The following is a 19,626-nucleotide window of genomic DNA, read 5'->3' as shown; positions in this document are numbered from 1 at the left end:
TTTATTTACAAAAACAAATTTTGGACTGAATGTGGTACTTAAATAGCCAGTCATTTCTATAAATGGCAGACTTGTCCCAAAGTGAGTTCTGAGGATGAGATGAGATATTCATCAATGAAGAGGCATAAGCAGTTCTGGGAAACACCATCCAAAATACCTCTTCTCTTAGACAAATCCCATGTCATCGTATTGAAGGCCATAAGAAGTCTTACAATAAAGTGATCTGTCCACTTTGGCTATCTCAGTTTCCTCAAACAGATGTGAACTTGGGGTGATTTTGTCATATTAACTCTTAAACATATTGGGGAATCCATGATTGAGAAGCAAATCATCAAACCGATAATTTAACTACTATATAGGTCATCATATGTAAACCTTTTTGAAATCTTTTAAAATCCCAAGCCAACTCACAAATTCTTGTCAGCAAAACTAGTCAAGGTTCAGTCCTAACCTTCTTTAAAAAAATAAAAAAAAAAACATTTTATTTATTTAATTGACAGAGAGCACCTACAGGGGAAATGGCAGAGGGAGAGGGAAAAGCAGACTTTGCACTGAGCAGAGAGCCCAGTGTGGGGCTCAATCCCAGGATCCTGGGATCGTGACCTGAGCTGAAGGCAGATGCTTAACCAACTGAACCACCCAGGCACCTAAGTCCTAATCTAAAATGAATTTCAAGCTAGCTACAGAGATATGGGGGGGGAAACAGAGACAAAGATAGTAAGTCAAAGTTGCTGTGTTTTTTTTTTTTTAAGATTTTTTATTTATTCATTCATGAGAGACAGAGAGGCAGAGACACAAGCAGAGGGAGAAGCAGGCTCCATGCAGGGAACCTAATGTGGGACTCGATCCCAGGTCTCCAAGATCAGGCCCTTAGGCTGAAGGCAGTGCTAAACCCCTGAGCCACCCGGGCTGCCCCAAGATTGCCGGTTTTATTCAGCTAATCCACAGTATGGTTCTAATGTGGATGTCTGCTGCAGAGATGGGTGGGAGTTGAATTTAATAGGTTTTTCTGGTTATGTAACATTATTGAAGATAGGTAGAAAGTTGTAGAGAGTGGCTTGATCATATTTGTACTCTGGTAATACAGCAGTGCTGGAATGAGAGAATGAACTAGAGGGGTCTGGCCTGCTCAGATATGGGACTTTCCTTAAGCTGTTTATAGCTTTACCGTGGAATCTACCATTATTGACCTATTGCTCCAGATTCTTCCTTTTAAGCAGGTATCATGATGCCAAGACTCCTCTGTTTTATTAAGAAACCAGAACCAGGTGATATTTCCCTGAAACCATCTGCTTGCTATTAGAAACATTAAACTGCCTTTTAATTTAAGGTATTAGAAAAATTATAAAGAATGAATAATAAAAAGTATTTTTAGAAAATTCAAAGGAGACTTTATTACCTATTTGTAGTTAGGCAAAAAATGGCACCAAGAGGCCAATCTGATTGTTACACCTGAAGGAAATGATTGACTCCGAAGGCAAACCTGAGCCTTTCTCTTAGCAACAGCAATTAACCTAAAAGAGCCTTGCCTTAGGTCTGTTTTAAGACAACAGAACTGGTGGGCATATAAATATACACACGTATAATTACACACCCTGCCTGTCCTTGTACACCTGTGCTTCTTACTTGCAAATGCATGAGGTATTTCTGGAAGTTATTCTCAATTAGAATGCAGCATAATATTGTGTCACTAAATAGCAATATATGAAGTATGTCTGCTTTATTCTGGCACAGTGAAACACTTAAAAAGATATGAAGGTTTATTTTAATCCTTTTCTTTTATAGAACACATTATTTTGTGTGGACAACTGGACCCTGGGATGTTATATATATGCATGTATATAAAATATATGTGAATTATATAGTACTTATATATTTTATTTTGGCTATTTAACATTGCTTAGAAATACAACTTCTGATATCCAAACTGAAAGCTGTAGAGTTAATTAGGGGCTACTGCAATTGTGATGGAGAATCAAGTGTTAAAAGCAATAGGACAAAGCCATTGGTTGAGGTTTAAAGATTTGGATCAAAGAACAACTTCCATACAGTCCATGTTAATATCAACAGGATAGAAGCAATACATTTATTCTTCATTTTTTTTTTCTTGGTTTCTATTACCATGCTCACTCATCATGGCTACCAGATTCATTCCTCACTTGTATAAATTCAGGAGAAAGCAGGATGCAGGATCTCTTAGGAACAATGGATGCCAGATCTTAGAAAAGATACAAGTCTATCATTACATTCTGATGCATATCTCTTACCATCACTACTAACCCTATTTGAGGGCTTACTCTGTTGAGCTCAGAACACTGTAAAGTACATAAAAATATTTATTTCTGGTTGGTAAAACTTTGTTTTCCTTGCACTCAGCTAGATCCTTGGATGACTCTTTCCACTGTATTTATTCAGGTTATTCTTTTCCATCCATCAAGGTTACTGTTTCCCAAGGAGCTTTTCATTTTCCCTCTGGTGGAGGTTCCATAAGGCAACCTGAGATACAAACTGAACCTGAAATGTGATGCTTGGAAAAGTCAGATAAAAGCTTATGCATATTTATAGTTACATAAACATAAGCACTGAGAGGACATATTTCATCAAGTTTTTTTTCTACTTGAAAATATTGTCCTGAAAACTTGTCCTGAAATGTAGCAAGTAAGGGGTTGAGAGGCAATAAAATAAAAACCTGAACTGTGTGGGCATGGACTTTAATAGAAGCCATGGAATTGAGTTTTCCTGAAGTAACTTCAACTATTTAAATCTGTGTTTAGTCCTTTGCCTCATCTCTGAAATAGCTCAGTCTCAGAATTTAAGCTGTCACTAATTAGAATTTGAAAATCTTTCTGTTGATAACAGCTACCTCTTAGTTTCCACAGGTAACTGGAATTACATTTTCTGTACCAGCAGCATGCCTAGACTGCTAATTTAAGGAAGGAGTTTGATATCATGAAAAAATGTGCATAGTATTTCAACTATGCCCATTTTCATATATTTCTCCTCTCTTTACGTAGATCTTACATTTTATTACAAAGAGCTCACAGTGATAGTAAGTGAAAAGTACAGGAAAAACCTGCATGCGGTTTTTTAGCATATAAGAAGTACAGAATTGTGGCATTATTTATTTATTTATTTATTATCATTAGGAAACACAAATTAAGCCTGGTTCTTTCCATACCTTAATTTGACTATTCAGCAATCTAATATTAATTGAATTGCCACAAAGTAACAACATTGGCAATATAGCTTACAACTTGGGCATACAGACATAATTTTTTCACATAGTTTTTCTCCAACTATTGTGTCTTTTATCAGCAAACTTTCATGATCTTTTAACTTCATTCAGAGATGATGTAGCAAACCATAAATATGACATCTATGGTATGATATATGCACATTTCTTTCTAGGCAGATCTGTTGTAAAGACAAAAAAATATTTTTTTTCTAAAGTCTGAATCTCAAGCTAAGAAATGATTGATACAGTGTTGGCTTTACTTTGAAGTAATTATAAACTTACAGAAAAGTTACCAGAAAGTAGTACAGAGTTCCTGTATGCCCTTCACTCTGGTTCTTTTAATATTGCATCTTAGATACCAAAATATAATAACTGAAACCAGGAAACTGATGTGGGTACAAAATTGATGTGGTTACTTAACAAAGCAGTTAAGTAAAAAACAGGCCTTATTTGATATTCACTGGTTTTTTTAATAATGTCCTGTTTATATTCCAAAATCTAAGCCAGAATCCCACATAGTGGCATTTATAGCATTCAGTTCTCTTTAATATCCTTCAGTTCATGATAGCTCCTTACTCTCTCCTTGCTTTTTTGTGATTTTGACACTTTTGAAGATGACTGGTTAGTTATATTACAGAATCTTACTCAGTTGTCTGATGTTTTCTCATGATTATGGTGAGATTAGGCATTATTGGCAAAGAAACCAAAGAATACTGTGGCCCTCTTTCAGCACCACTTTGAGAAGGTGCTTGAGGCCAGTATGACTTATCACTGGTGATATTAACCTTGATCACATGGTTAAGAGTAAGTCAACTGGGTTTTTCCACTGTTAAATTAATATCCCCCCCCCCAGGGTTAACTTTAAACAGAGTCATATGTATTTCTTCTTAATGTATTAAATAATATATAGTCACCATACTCTTTTATGCGAGTTTTTTCCTAAAAACCATTATGCAGGAACCTACCTTTCACCCCAACCAGTGTACTAAGAATTAACGTACTGTCCTTTGGAGATTCTCAGATAAAAGCCACTTTATAGTTGGAAATGATCACTCTATTGCATTTTAAATAAGCACATAAATAGAATGGCTAAAAGTAAATTGGCAGCTTGTGCTCATTTCACACCCAGAACTACAGGACATCTGTTATATATGTGACAGGCCAGACCTGAAATCTGGTTTTCCCTGAACCAAATAGTGTTTGCCCAGTTTAACCTTAGTCACCCTAATTAAACAAAGAGCACATCAATCACTTGCTACCTGTTTTGGGTATGAAACTAACTTAATGGATAGCCACCCTTTTATAAGGACAATAATAAACTTAAACAATCATATTCACAATTTCTGCTGCTAATACAAGAGGGGAAAAATATCCCCTGGCATGCTAATGTTCTGCATCCATCCATATGCTATCATTCAGTCATTAGTTTGCATCTGATGCTTAGGTATCCCCACCAATGCAGAGAGAGACAACCTTTGCAGAGAGGTTTACCAACTTTATACTTTATTTTTGAATGCCAGTGCTATCTGCCCTGACATAACATGCTGAGAGGAAATTAGCCACTTACAGGTCCAGAGGAAGCAGAAGAAGGAACACCAAAGAAATAAGTCTCTCAATTCCTCTTCAAGCTTCAATTTCCTCTTTGAAATGGCAATTATTATATACCTACCTCCTCAAGTTATTGTATTAGATAATCTATATAAAATCTTGGGTAGTAACTGACATGTAAGAAGTACTCAAGGGAAAAAAATAGCTTGTCATTTTATCACTCTGCCATTTTTCATGTCTAAGGTACATACTTTGATGCAGAATACAAGAAAATGCAGGTAATTCTTTGCTTAAATAGTTCTGTTTATTATTCAGGGACTTCTAGTAAACTATTATGTATCAAATAAGAATTCAAAAGAGTTTGTCAAAAGACATAAAAACATCCTATAATCTACATGCAGTCCCAGAATAAAGGACAATGATACTGAGGTGTGCTTTGCAGGAAATTAATCCATTCTTCAAGAAAATGAATCCATGAGAAAATAAACAGGAAAATGCACTAGAATCCAACCTCTAGGATGGTAAGACTTTGTCAACTTTATTATGATATCCAGTGCCTAGCACTGTGCCAGATACACTGTAGGTGTATATTTTTTTAGATAAATTTTCTTATATAGTATTTATTTCTGTAAAGGATAGCAGAGCATCTGGAATGCACAATTTATCATTGCATGAAATTAAAAACTATGAATATAGATGCTATATTATCACTACACCAAGGAGGTAGAGAGACTTCGAAGTTCCCATAGATAAGACAAAGCCCTTATTAAGACTGTTATTATGGTGATGACAGTTTTACATGTATTAGCTCATATATTTCTCCTTGAATTTCTTTTTTTTTTAAGGTTTTATTTATTTGAGAGAGAGAGGTCACCAGTGGGGTGAGGGGCAAAGGGAGAAGAGAAGTAGACACCCCGCTGCAGGGAGCGTGACTCTGGCCTGGATCCCAGGACCCAGAAATCATGACCTGAGGCAGATACTTACCTGACTAGGCCACCAAGTCACCCCTCTGTGAACTTTTAGAGTAGGTGGCAATGTCTCCATTATATACATAAAAAACTAAAGGGTCAGAAATAACTTTAACAAAACAATTCAGGTATTAGATATAAGAAACTGAGATTTAGGGAGGCCTGGGTGGTTCAGTGGTTGAGCATCTGCCTTTGGCCCAGGGTGTGATCCTGGGTTTCTGGCATCAGCATCGAGTCCCGCATCGGGCTACCTGTGGGGAGCCTACTTTTCCCTCTGCCTATGTCTCTCATGAATAAATAAATGAAATCTTAAAAAAAAAAAAAAAAAAAAGAAACAGATTTAAACTTAGGTCTGTTTCTAAAAACCATATATACTCAACTTATACTGGTACACTTCCTGGTTGTCTATTGTTCTAACACCCTTAAAGTACCATGTTCCCTACTCCTCAATAAAATAAAATAAACTTCATGAGGACAGATTATATCTACCTTATTCATTGCTGGCTTGTCAGTTACTAAAAGTATAGTTAATAATTTGTGAATAAAGGAGAGATTGTAAAAGACGTTAGTCCCTTATTGTTATAGCCTATCATAATTTGTACATTTAATATAATGTACATATAATAATAATAGTAATCTTATTTCTGCTTCTGATTAAGTAGATACAGACTCACTTTTAAGCTACCGGATATCTGATTTGGCTGTCCAAGCAATTGGCAAGCTGTGCATAGTGATGAATATACTAGTAAGCTTTACTTTCCCACTAAGTGTATCCAAGTAAAAGCTCTGAAAGTCATACGGTTCTTGCCACTTTAAATCTGACACCTAATATATTAGGTATTAGAGTGTTTTGTGCTTACCTTTAGCTCTTCTTTAGTTTAGGTGATTAAAAAATGCCTGTTGCTGTCTGTATGTGCAGCATGCTTCATTAACAGTGATTTATTTGAGAGTTTAGCAGAATTGGCACTCTGTAGCACACCAGTGGGCAGAAGGAAAACAAACGTGAGATGGTTGCTAAGAAACCATCCTGCTGTGATGGTAGGAGACTTAAAAAAGTTTGCAAAGTTGACTTCCCAATACCCAGAGAGCAAGACTGAGACTAGAGTCTCTGGGCAGTTTCATTTACCCCAAACCACCTCCATACATTCTCCTCTGGTGCTCAGGAAGGAATCTGATATAATCATGGGTTTCCCCCATTGGTACAGTGTGCTTTCCTGCATCCATTGTCTCCTGAAGCCAGATGTTTTACTGCTTGCTCATCAACTTTTCGCAACAAGTTCACCTACTCAAAACCCATGCTCAACTTTTTCTAGCAAAATCCACTTATAAATATTTTATCTTCTATTCCTCTATCATCCTTGTCACTTTATCAAGGAGAAAAGTGAGGCCAACAGAAGTTAAATGACTTGCCCATGGTCAACAGCTAAATGGTAGAACTGGGATTTGAACCTGGCTTTAGTAATTCTAAAGCCAGTGTTTTCAACCACCATAGGGAAGGCAAAGAAATTTTTAATTTTACTTGAAAGCTATATTGATTTTGTTGTGTCTGCTTGAAATTTTATGTTGAAAAGATTCTGGGACTGCCCTTGGGCTAAGCAAGAAAGAGTGCCATCCTTAATTAGCTTTGCTTTCCATAGGAATGGAAAGGAGGAGTGGAGGTGCCATATATTTCCCTGTCTTCAGCTATGATCTACTTTTGTTCTTGTTTTTATTGTAATGAGAATGTACAGATATGGGAATGACATTCTAAAGGAGAGATGAAGTATCTGAGAAGCAGTCTAAATGAGAGCAAAATACTGTATATTTTTTAAATGCTACAATTGTCTGTTCTTCTGATAAACCTGCATTGTAACTGCTTGGGAGAATTTCAACATAGAGCTTAAATATCTATACTCTGAGGTTGAACTTTTAGTGTTCATTTCAAGGGTGATGTAAATATTCTACATCTTGATAGTAGTGGTGGTTGTATGACTGCATACATTTTTGAAATCTCATCAAAGCTCACACTGTAAGTAATGCACATGAGTGTATGTTAAATATACTTCAATAAACTTGGCGGGGCGGGGGGCATTTAGAGTTCATGTCCTGTCCCTATTACTTATTAGCTGTAACAAAGAACAATTTATTTAACCATTTAAACGAAAATATTGTCCACCTTAAAGGGTTCCCTTAAAAAAAAAAAAAAGATTTGGGCAGCCCAGGTGGCTCAGCGGTTTAGCACCGCCTTTGGCCCAGGGCATGATCCTGGAGACCTGGGATCGAGTCCCCCATTGGGCTTCCTGCATGGAGCCTGCTTCTCCCTTTTCCTGTGTCTCTGCCTCTCTCTCTCTCTCTCTCTCTCCTCTCTCTCTCTCTCTGTTTCTCTCATGAATAAATAAATAAAATCTTGAAAAAAAGATTTTATGTATGTATGTATGTATTTATTTATTTATTTGAAAGAGAGAACATGTGTGCTGTGCACACAAGTGGGGTGCGGGGCACAGGAAGAGGGAGAGAGAATCTTACACAGGCTCCATGCCCAGCATAGAGCCCAAGGCAGGACTCCCATCTCACAACCCTGAGATCATGACCTGAGCCAAAATCAAGAGTTGGCCTCTTAACCAACTGAGCCACCAGGTGCCACTTAAAAGGTTTTTAAGATACGAGTTAATATTTATAAGAGACTGCTATATAGTAGGTACTCTGTAGATATCTATTGTTTATGATTTCCTTTAGTTATTTTGTGTTATATTTTGCCATTACATTGCCTCCAACATTAATAGTTTAATCACATATCTTTTTTTTTTAGAAAGTGTGTGTGTGTGTGTGTGTGTGTGTGTGTGTGTGAGTGAGAGAGAGAGAGAGAGAGAGAGAGAGAGAGTGCACTTGTGTGCACAGGGATTGGGGGGAAGGGAGACGGAGAGGGAGAGAAAGTCTTCAGCAAGCTCCACACTCAATACAGAGCTGCAAGTGAGGCTCGATCTTATGTCCCCTGAGATCATGACCTGAGCTGAAATCAAGAGTCTGGCACTTAACCGGCCAAGCCATTCAGGTGCCCCCAGTCACATACACTTTTATGTTGCTTATTAACTACACATGTTGTACTGGCAACTCACATATGTATACTCTCTATGTATTTATATATGGATAATTACATAACATACAATTATAGCTTTGAATACATGGCTTTCATGATGGGAGACAGACACCATTTCCATTGGTTTCTCAACTGAGTTGTGAAAGTGTTCAATATCTACATGCTTTAAGTAAATACTTATTAAAATTGATAGACTGTAAGATACGTTTAAAAATATTGAAAGTATTAGATATGGTAGAATGTTTAGGATGAATTTGTGATAGTTAGAAACCTAAGCAAATAATGGAGAAATTATTTTTTTTTAAGATTTTATTTATTCATGACACAGAGAGAGAGAGAGAGAGAAAGAGTCAGAGACACAGGCAGAGGGAGAAGCAGGCCCCCTCACAGAGAGCCTGACGTGAGACTCGATCCCGGGACCCCAGGATCACACCTTGGGCTGAAAGCAGGCGCCAAACCTCTGAGCCACCCAGGTATCTAAAGGGGAAATTATTAACTAAAAACTCCCAACTAATACAAAAAGGAAATAAAAGCAGTATACTTTGGGACTTAGTTCAAAAATTTTAACCAAATTAAATGATATAGCTAAAGTCAGACAACAGTGGACCCAGATATGTGTGTCTGATATTGGGAATAATTAGATAAGAGAGCTGAATTCTCATCAAACATAAACTAGTAATACATTAAAGCCTCAAATCAAGAAATAGTAGTTTAAGCACCTATATTTAATCAAAATTAAGATACATACCAGAAAAATAACTTGTTTTCCCTGGAAAGTAGCTCCCCCCAGGGAGCAGAAATAAGTATTTAAGCTATGTTTATGTATTACTTTAATAAAAATAAGGATTAAATAAAGCTTGAACAGTAGTTTTAGTTTTGTTGATTGTTTCCTTCACTGTGCAGAAGCTTTTTATTTTGATTTAGTCCCAATAGTTTATTTTTACTTTTGTTTCTCTTGACTCAGAAGACATATCTAGAAAAAAGTTGCTATGGCAGATGTCAAAGAGGTTACTACCTGTGTTCTCGTCTAAGATTTTTATAGTTTCACATCTCAAATTTAGATCTTTAATTCATTCTGAATTTATTTTTGTGTGTGGTCTAAGAAAGTAGTCCAGTTTCATTCTTTTGCATGTCTAGTTTTAGATTGCTTCTAAGGATCCATGAAGGCTTGGCTTGTATCATAGTATCAGAGAACAGTTGTGTATTTGGAAGATGATTAGCAAATGAATGGTAGTCACCATGGCTTTGTTATCACCAAAGCTCTTTGAGGCTCTCACATTTCTCAGATTATACTATTTTCCCATCTAGCAAAATTGAATGAGATGTACTCCTTTTAAATTCTGTGTATGCTTCTCAAAAAAATAAGATACAAATAGATAAAAGACCTACACTCTGAAAACTATAAAACACTGATGAAAGATATTGAAGACAACATGAAGAAATGAAAAGATATTCTATGCTCATGGATTTGAAGAACAAATACTGTTAAAATGCTATCTACCCAAAGCAGTCTACACATTTAATGCAATCCTTACAAAATACCAACAGCATTTTTCACAGAGCTAGAACAAACAATTCTAAAATTTATATGGAACCACAGAAGACCCAAATAGCCAAAGCAATCTTGCAAAAGAGAAGAAAAGCTGGAGGCATCACAATTCCAGACTTCAAGTTATATTACAAAGCTGAGTCTCAATCCAGGGATCTTTTGAAATGCTGCACTGTAATTATTGGGATTACTGAGGTTTTTTTGAAAATTGTTTTCTTAGTAGCAAATTGAAAAGTCCAACATCAAAGCAGATTAAGGTCTTATAAGGAGAAAGTATACTGAGAAAGTGATGATGGGTATATATTCTAAGAAACTTTAATAAAAATTTATTAAAAATTAGTGTATAGAACTAATTGGTTCTCAGAATGTACAAGAAGTATCTCTCAGTGACTGAAAAATTGAGATATTGGCTTGCTTGGTTTTTATCCTTGAGGATGTCTGCCTTATGTAATTATTATATTTCTAGTTAGAATTCCCACAAGTAGTAGATACTGTTTTGTGCAGAAAAGACTTTATAAATGGGGGGAAATTGTCCACGTTAACCCACTGTCTGCAATTCTTCAGTATCTTCTCTAATGAGGTCCTATAATGGAAAGAGAGACCATACCAGCTATTCGGTAGGTGAGTACAGTCTAAATAAGGGATTCCATCTTATGCCAAGTCTACCTCTTCGTAAATAAGTGGCATTTTCCAAACATACAGACTCTTTATATCTTCTTTACACTGTTTTCTCTGTTCTTTGAGATGCCTGGGACAAGCAATCCAATGAGAGAAACTAACCAATCCACATTTTTTCACCATTCCTAAAGAAAATTTGTTGTAGTCTCCGTAGAAGCAGGGAAGACATCAGGGAAATAGAAATGGAAATGTCTCTCTTCTAGTACATAGAGTAAAAAGCTGGTATAGGGAGAAAATCTAGTAAGCTAATTTGATTGATAAAAGAATTTTCACCCTGCAAGAAGAACCTGTAGGCCAGCTACCATAACCATAGGAAATATACATTATATATACTACTCATTTGACATATAAACTAACTTGTATAATCTGTAATCTTTTCTACCTGCTGAGTTGTGCCCTTGAGGACAAAGACCTTGACCTTGACTCTTCATTCTGCATATTACCATTTGAATAACGGGCACTCAGTAAATATCTGTTGACTGACTGAAATTTCAGATTTGACTATATGCCATTTTCCTTTGGAATGATTGGCAGATTGCTTTCTAAGGAAGCCAGATTTCTCTCTTGCTTTCAGTTTTGTTCACCGCTTCCCCACCATTGTGATTGACTGCACACCTCATTAGCTAATTGTAGAGTTAAAAATGTTCAACTTTACAACTGGGAAATGTGGATGATCCTTTTTAAAATTCCTACCTTAAGACTAGCTGCACTCTAAATAATAATTAGTAAGAAGACAAATGTTCACGTAGCTCTTAAACTTGGAGGGAAAGGAACTTACTCAAATTTGTGCTGTCACAAGATTTGTGAATTAACACAAATGTGTTAGCCTTCTGACTTGATCTCAGCTCAGAATCTTTGCATTATAAATATTACGCAGATTCTACAGTATTACTCGCTGGCATCTGGCTTCATTTCTGCAGAGGGCCAACATGTGAAAAGCAGATCAAAGAATCACCATCAGAACTTTATGTCTTGCTTTAAAAGACACATAGCTTTATTTACATTTCTGTCATTGTGGTAGAAAAGAGCATGGGACTTTAAGTATAAAGACATAGATTTGAGTACTGGCTCTATTGATTTCTAGACATTTGACCTTGGACAACTCCCACAGGCTCTCAAAATCTAATTGCCAAGGCTATGATTTTATAGACGATAGTGATGCCTGACCTGCAGGGTCCTTATGAAGATGGAATAGAAGGGAATATAAAAGCACATGTTATGTCCACAAAAGATATTAGTTAACATTTGTTTTTTCATTTACATACCAACTGTTAACTGTCCAGTCTGTGCCATGCACTGTCCATGTGCCTCTTACATATCAACGAATAAAGCAAGGATTACCTATCATCATAAAGTTTAAACTCCATTTGGGGAGAGGAATTTAATCTCCATCTAAACAGTAATAACTTTCAAAACATATGTCAACTGACCTTTACAGCACACTTGTGAGGATAGGGCTCGTGCCATGATCCCCAATCTATAGACAAATATATTTACAAAGTTGAATGGCTTTCCCAAGTCCAATAACTTAGGCAAAACCAGGAAGAAAGAAGTCAGTGTGCTTGATTCCAAATCCGATCTTTTTTCCAATCTGTCTTACTGCCATGAGGCCTTGAAATTTTTGCTGTATATTGGAAGTATACTTAGTAATTCGAGATGTAGTTAATTTGTAGACCAGAGGAGAAAAAGAAGGAAAAAAGGTATTATGTACTTCTGGGGATTTAAAGTAGATTCCCATACACATAAGTCAAACTTTTTTTTTTTTTTTTTTTTAGGTCCTATCCTTGTTTCATTCCTCTTATCAACTTAGCCTTCAGATTCAAGTCCGAATTCTTTAATATACATTTAAGGTAGTTTGGATATCAGCCCCTAACTTAGGTTATGCTCTACCATTTTTTAAAGGATAGTAACTAAGTGTCAAGGACCCATCCTTATTGCCTTCCATAAATTCTCAGTAATTATTACACTAAGCCTGGAAGACAGGTATTATTGCCATTACTTTACAAATGAGCCATGTAGCTAGGGAATGGGAGTTCCAGGATTAAAGTACAAGTCTGACTCTTCAGACATTGCTGCTTATCTTGTGTTGCAGTAACTTCAACACTCAAGTTCTCAGCTTTGTGTCTGTGGCTTAGAATTTCCTTCTCTCTCTCCTTTATCTTTTAAATCCAATTCAGTTGTTTAGGGCCATTGGAGAGCTTTCTTGAAGCCTCTGCCCCACCACTCCACTCCCAATTCAGTCACTTCTTTGCATCCTTAACACCTTGTACTTTACAGACTTTTTTACATGCATTGAACTGAAATATGACTGGTTTAGTCCCCTCTCTTGTCAAGCCAATAGTGAGCATCTTGAGGACAGGACCCTTAGCCTTATTACCTCCGCACACTCAACATCTTGGACTGTTCTTGTTGCACAGTAAACAAATCTACTTACTTGTTAAGCTGAATTAGAGCTACTTGGATACCAGCAGCATTTTAATTTAGCAGAGTGCTAAATCAAATAATTATATGATCAGATCCTACATGTAAGTTCTTAGAAACCAGGACTCTTAAGGGAGAACTGAATCCTGCTTTTTGTTAAGTAGTTCATAGGGAGATCTTTGGTATTACTATTAATATCAGAATATCAGAATTGTTTCAAGGGTTGGAGGCTAGAGGAATTTTGCTCTCTTTAGCATTGTATAAAAATATCCTGCAAGTTCTCAGTTAATCTCCTTCTGGCTCAGTCATATAAAGCAAACAAGTCCTCTTTCATTGTGTAGCCTCCTCTCTAGGATTTACGAGTCTAATTCTTGGGCAAGGTCTCAAAGCTAGTGCTGAGTATACTACCTTTTGCTATAAGCCACCTTAGGATAAACCAGGGAGAGCTCTGAGCTGCAGAGGAGATCTATTACTACCATAACTCTTGGCTCATCTTGTAGCTTTCTTTCTGGCTTTAGTAGAAAAACTGAAATTATGAAACTTTGTATCCTGCACCACAGTCCCACATGAGATTCATGAATCTTCAGCTCTGTATAGAAAACCTGGTTCTCTGGCTACTCCTATCCACTAGACAAATTACTGTCAATGACCCCATTATTTCTAATTAGTAAAGGTGAACATTACCTTACCTGAATGTAAATAAATGCCAATAGCGTTCTTGAATTCCTTCGTCCTTAAAAATCTACAGCTCTTAACACACACTGTAAATAGCATCATATCATGAATTAAATCTTTATCATGAAATTAGATACATTTTCTAAGCTAATTTTAATTGCTTTAAGAAACTGCTTAACATTGTACATCAATCCCCAGGTCTGAGATGACATTTCCCTCGCAAAATTAATTATTAATACCCTGATCATTTGCTTAAGACATTAATAGTTTTCATTGATCAGCATATCCTGTTTATCTAAAATGGTCTAATCACCATGCATGTCAGAAGAGTATCTGAACATACCCAATTAGAGATGCTGCCTACTTTCAGCCACATCAGCAGATCAGAAGTTAAGAGTCCCTTTTGTCTTCACAACATATTAGCCTAGCTTTATCAGAAACTGAGCTATTTAAGGGCACGAGAGAAAGACAAGTTCTCTAATGATGGTTCTTCACTTTCTATTAGCTTTCTGGTAAACATAAAGGCTTCTCAGTGACCACACAGTATAAATTAATACTAAGAGCCCTTGATTAATGAGCTTGTGTTGTTCCATGTTTTCAGTGAACCTGTGTTCAGTCATAGTGTTTCACTTATAAGTGGGAGTGAGATGAGAAGCCCCATGGTTATTATCAGAATAAAAATATCGAAGCTACAGTAATACTAATACCTAGCATTTGTATGGCGCTATTTTTCAAAGAGTTTTCATTTACTTAACAAGAGGGTATCCTTGACACAATCCTGAGAAGGAAGGAGGATTGGCTGCATACCCAAGACCATGCTACTGGTTATAGCCAGAGTTATAAAGATAATTTGAGTCTCCCACTTTCCTAGCTTTCTTCTAAATTTGCCTATGTGGTAAGTAGGTAGCCTTCTGCTCATCTTTTAAACCCCAGTGGAAGCTCTTCTCCTTTATGATGGTCTCCCAGGCTTGAAAGTCTCTTCCTTCCTTCACAATGGCATATCGTATTGTTGTTTTATGAAATGTGTATAACTGCCCCTCTGGAGTAGGAGATCCTTGAGCTAGACCTAGTGTCTGCATTTTGGCAAGTCTAGTGCCTCGCCTAATATCTAGAAAGCAAAATATATGCATATAATATATATATATGTATATGCATAAATACATGACTGGCTGGCATTATGGAGGGAGAGAGAGATGGGCAAATGAGAGCAAGTGAGGTGAGAGTTCTGTTATACTGTTGTTTTGCCCAAGATTGCGAATCCGAGAAACCACCAAGGAGCTGACACCATGCAAACACACGAGGGTTTATTTACAAGCTTGAGCTTGGGTTCAAGTGTACCCGACACAGCGGAGCAGGGACTTGGACCCCGAGACTAAGAGGCGTAGCAGCTTTATAGGGGCCAGTGGCCAATGGGATACGCAGATAGTTGCACAGTCATGTGGGTCCACAAGCAGGTGGCCGATTGAATTACATCTTATCCTATAGTATCCATTTGAGCTGGCCTATTACTTTGGTCAGAATCGCCACAGTTTTTGGCTGGCACAAGGCAGGGTTACATTGTTATGAGCCGATTTCCGATTAGGGTGTGCCCAGTGGCTTGACTAGGGTGGGGCAGCGCCTTAAGCAATAAGCAGGTCATGTGGGGGTCATCCAGGAGGTGGCGGGTGTAGCACAAAATGGAGTTACTTCTGCTCTGCTTGTCCAGGGGTAGGGGATTTTTGTTAAATTTCCTGGGTCCCACACTGTCATGTTGCAGACCTTTGGCATCTGACATTTTGACTTTGGTTCATATATGGTTTAAGCAAATATTTTGAAATGACTTCAAATATTTAAAACTTGGGAGATATTCAAAATCAGTAACATTTACAAATTTTCTTTGAAAAGTTGTAGGTGATCGTACAACCCTGGGCCTGCGCTCTGTATGTTAGCCATCAGCTTGAGCTAAGGAGCACCCACCCCCTTCAGTCAGGACATGACTGTGTTCCACAGAGTGCCCTATTTTCTGGCCTGCTCTACTCATTCATTTACTTGCTTTGTAGCCTTTGGAATACAGAAGAAGGAGCCTTTTTTTAACCAAGAGTTCCCCTATTCTAAGATTTCTGGATAATGGAATAATTAGTGTTTTTAATCATGTTCTAGATTTGTCCAAAAGAGCCTAGTAGTCAGCTACTCATACACAGTACGATTTCCCTCAGTAGGCACTGGAGCTACACATTTTATTGCATTTGAGAGATGAAACTTAGAGCATAAGGGGGAAAAAATGTTTAAATTGTTAGAGTAGTTACAACTTTCCCACATGTAACTCCATTCTAAACCTTGGGAGTTTTTCCTTATGATCCAGTAATGTTAACCCTATTTTGTTCAGTGGCAGCTTTTCCATGTTGACATTTTTAGTGTATTATTAATTGGAAGATAAATAAGAACAGAGACTGGAGACTAAGGGACTGGGGAGAACCTTGTTAAAAAAAAAAATGTCCCCCTGCCTTTGGGTTGGTTTATATCTTATCAGAGCTGTTCCTGCTTTCATTCAGTAGCCACAGGGACACACCACCTACAGTCCCTGCCCAAGTGTTATTTGGAAGGAAAGTCTGCTTATTTGCTTCATATTCATAATTTACCATACTTTTGTCTTCCTTAATAGTACTCTTCCACTAGTGAATTTTATTTGCATTCAAGTAAAAACAAATTTGCAGAGACTACAAGAAGTATCTGCAAATCTCATTGTAATGTCTCTTCTTTCCCACAGATTAAAGGTTGAACAAAACTTAAAAGAAACAGCGATTCTATTCACTTGTTATTGGACTTGAAACTCCTTTGACCTCGGAAACTGAAAATGAGGTTGCCATGGGAACTGCTGGTACTGCAATCATTCATGTTGTGCCTTGCAGGTAGAGTGTCATTTAAAAACTTTTTGATTTAAAAATGCCACTGTATTTCACACTAATTCAAAAGTGGGCCTTCACTTTAGATGGCAATGATAAAATTGTAAGAGTGAACGCTACTATGACTAGCATTTACTGACACTGTTGAATATACTTTCCTGATGATCTTTTAGTGACTCTTTTCATGGTGGTGTATCCAAAGCTAGACATTGATGTTTCACCTGCGTATCTGGTCCTTTTAGAGTCCTTTGAGCTATTATTTAGTTTGAAAGTTGTTATTTTTGCTCATCCCACTCTCAATTGCACAGAGATATTGGGCAATAAAACTGATAATATAGTCTTAGAGTATTGCCTACTTTGATGTCGTCAGTGGATGGAAGTTTATTTGGGTAGCTCTTTCAATGTCTTTGTTAATATTGCTCCTCTTTTGATTCTCTCTCTCTCTCTCTCTTGTTTTTGTTTTTTTCACTTCAATACACGTATAGTTAGCAGGAGCCAGGAAGTAAAGAGACAGGAGATTTTTACTATATACCTATGGTCAGCTAGTACACAAGGGCTTTGAAAAGTTCAGACTTTCTATTTATTACTTTCTTAATTTTCTGGAAGATGTGAGCCTACAGGCCAACATGCATAATTCAAACATTGATGCAACCTATGTCCAACATGTACTGAGTTGGTTTTCAGGTTAGGATGGTGAACATATATATCCATGCTTTTTTTGAAATTAGTTGTGACCTGCTTTGTTATTCAGAGTATCAAGTCCAAGAGGGACACCTATAATATATTTTCATTCTTATAAAGTAAAACAAAAATGATTTTTGGGTCATCATTACTTTGATCTCTGACTTTATTCAAATAATGTTACTGAGTACCTTGCAAAGATCCAGCTTTGTGCTAGTATCTAGGAATATAATCCTGAGCAAAACAGACATAATTACTGCTCCCTTAAAGTTCTGTTAGCTGAGTTCTATAGCTATACACATTGAAAGCTTGATAGAACATATTATTTCTAATTGCTTTTTTAAAAGATTTATTTATTTATTCATGAGAAACAGAGAGAGAGAGGCAGAGACATAGGCAGAGGGAGAGAAGCAGGCTCCATGCAGGGAGTTCGTTGTGGGACTGGATCCTGAGGGTCTGGGACTATGCCCTGAGCCAAAGGCAGATGGTCAACTGCTGAGCCACCCAGGAGTCTCTATTTCTAATTGTTATACCATTAAAGGTAACAATGGTAATACTAACATGTATAGGTCACTTAATCCATGCCAGGCACTATGCTATGCTCTTGTACTTTAGTTCATTTAATTCCATCATGACCATTAAGAAGTCAGTATTAACTATCTTTACTCACATCAGTATTATTACTATTACTGAAGCATCAAAAAGTTAAGAAACTTACCTAAGGTCACCAAGCCAGTAAGTGGTGAAATTGTTAAGTTTCAAACTCAGTCTAACTCCAGAATCCATAGTTTTGATCATTATAATATAGTCTTTTAGCTGTATCATTCATTTGTCCACTTCATGCTTACAAATTTATTCTTATAATTTTGGTTTTCATTCTTACTATGTTTTTCTAATTGTAAGCCTTATTCACTCATAAGCATTATAATGCCCTACCTTTAAATCCTGAACTTCTTGCCTTCACAGACATCCCCATCATTCCCTAATTATGGACATTTTGGCATCTAGACACCTGTTTTAGCTTTATTACTTCTCTGCCTCATCTGGTCAGAACTTAAATCTTGTTATCTGTCACACCATCCCCAGCAATGTACATCAGGCTTTGTGCCTCAGTTGCTTTTCTCCAGTCTTTTCATGTACCTTGACCCTTCTAAAAAGGCCTCAATGAAGTCAGCCTGGCTCTCATTGCTCTTGGATGAACATATTCTTTAAAGCTTAAAGCAGTGAATTGATCCCTCAGTATTTGACTACAGCAGTGTGCTTATTTATTTAACCCACTATGCTGAGTAGATGTCAAGAAATTAAAGAGTTGAAAATCAAGGAAGACATTAATCTTCTCAGTTGTGTTTTGAAAAACTTGGAATTATTTTTTTTAAGATTTTATTATTTATTCATGAGAGACAAACACACACACACACACAGAGAGAGAGAGAGAGAGAGAGAGAGAGCGCGAGAGAGCACGCGGCAAGGACACAGACAGAGAGAGAAGCAGGCTCCAGGCAGGGAGCCCAATATGGGACTCGATCCTCGGTCTCCAGCATCAGGCCCTGGGCTGAAGGCGGTGCTAAACTGCTGAGCCAGCCAGGCTGCCCCAAACTTGGAATTCTCACTGAAGATGAGTACTTGTGTCTTTTTTATTCTCTTAACTTTTTTTAGGAAATCAGTATATTGATTGTTTTTGTGAGCTTTTTTGTGAAGTATTTCACATGGTGTTAATATTCCCTTACCATATGCCTCCTTCAGTGTAGGTAAAGTCAAGCTTTAATTAATGTTTTTGTTTTCTTGCTATTTGTCTTGATTTCATTAATTTATATAGCACTCAGCACTCTGAATTTTGAATAGATTTCTTTAACTGCTTTAGTTTTCTCATTTTTTTTTCCTTTTCTACGACTTTCTGAGTTGTTGATTTCATG

At 37.0% G+C, this 19,626-nt stretch overlaps 1 protein-coding gene across 10 annotated transcripts in view; it reads left to right on the top strand.

Moving 5' to 3' along the window:
- Positions 1-19,626, top strand: part of CNTN4 (contactin 4) — a 903,432-nt gene that overhangs the window by 432,439 nt on the left and 451,367 nt on the right. For all 10 annotated transcript variants that reach the window (XM_055344757.1, XM_055344760.1, XM_055344759.1 and 7 more), the window contains one exon: positions 16,897-17,038. In XM_055344757.1, the coding sequence (XP_055200732.1) occupies positions 16,984-17,038 (55 nt within the window). In that variant the 5' untranslated portion in view covers positions 16,897-16,983. The remainder of the gene's footprint in view (positions 1-16,896; positions 17,039-19,626) is intronic.

The sequence above is a fragment of the Nyctereutes procyonoides genome, unplaced genomic scaffold (assembly GCF_905146905.1).
Source record: "Nyctereutes procyonoides isolate TBG_1078 unplaced genomic scaffold, NYPRO_anot_genome, whole genome shotgun sequence".
In the NCBI taxonomy this organism is placed as follows: domain Eukaryota; kingdom Metazoa; phylum Chordata; class Mammalia; order Carnivora; family Canidae; genus Nyctereutes; species Nyctereutes procyonoides.
The sequence above is the reverse complement of the archived record's forward strand: the minus strand, read 5'-3'. Positions and strand labels throughout refer to the sequence as shown.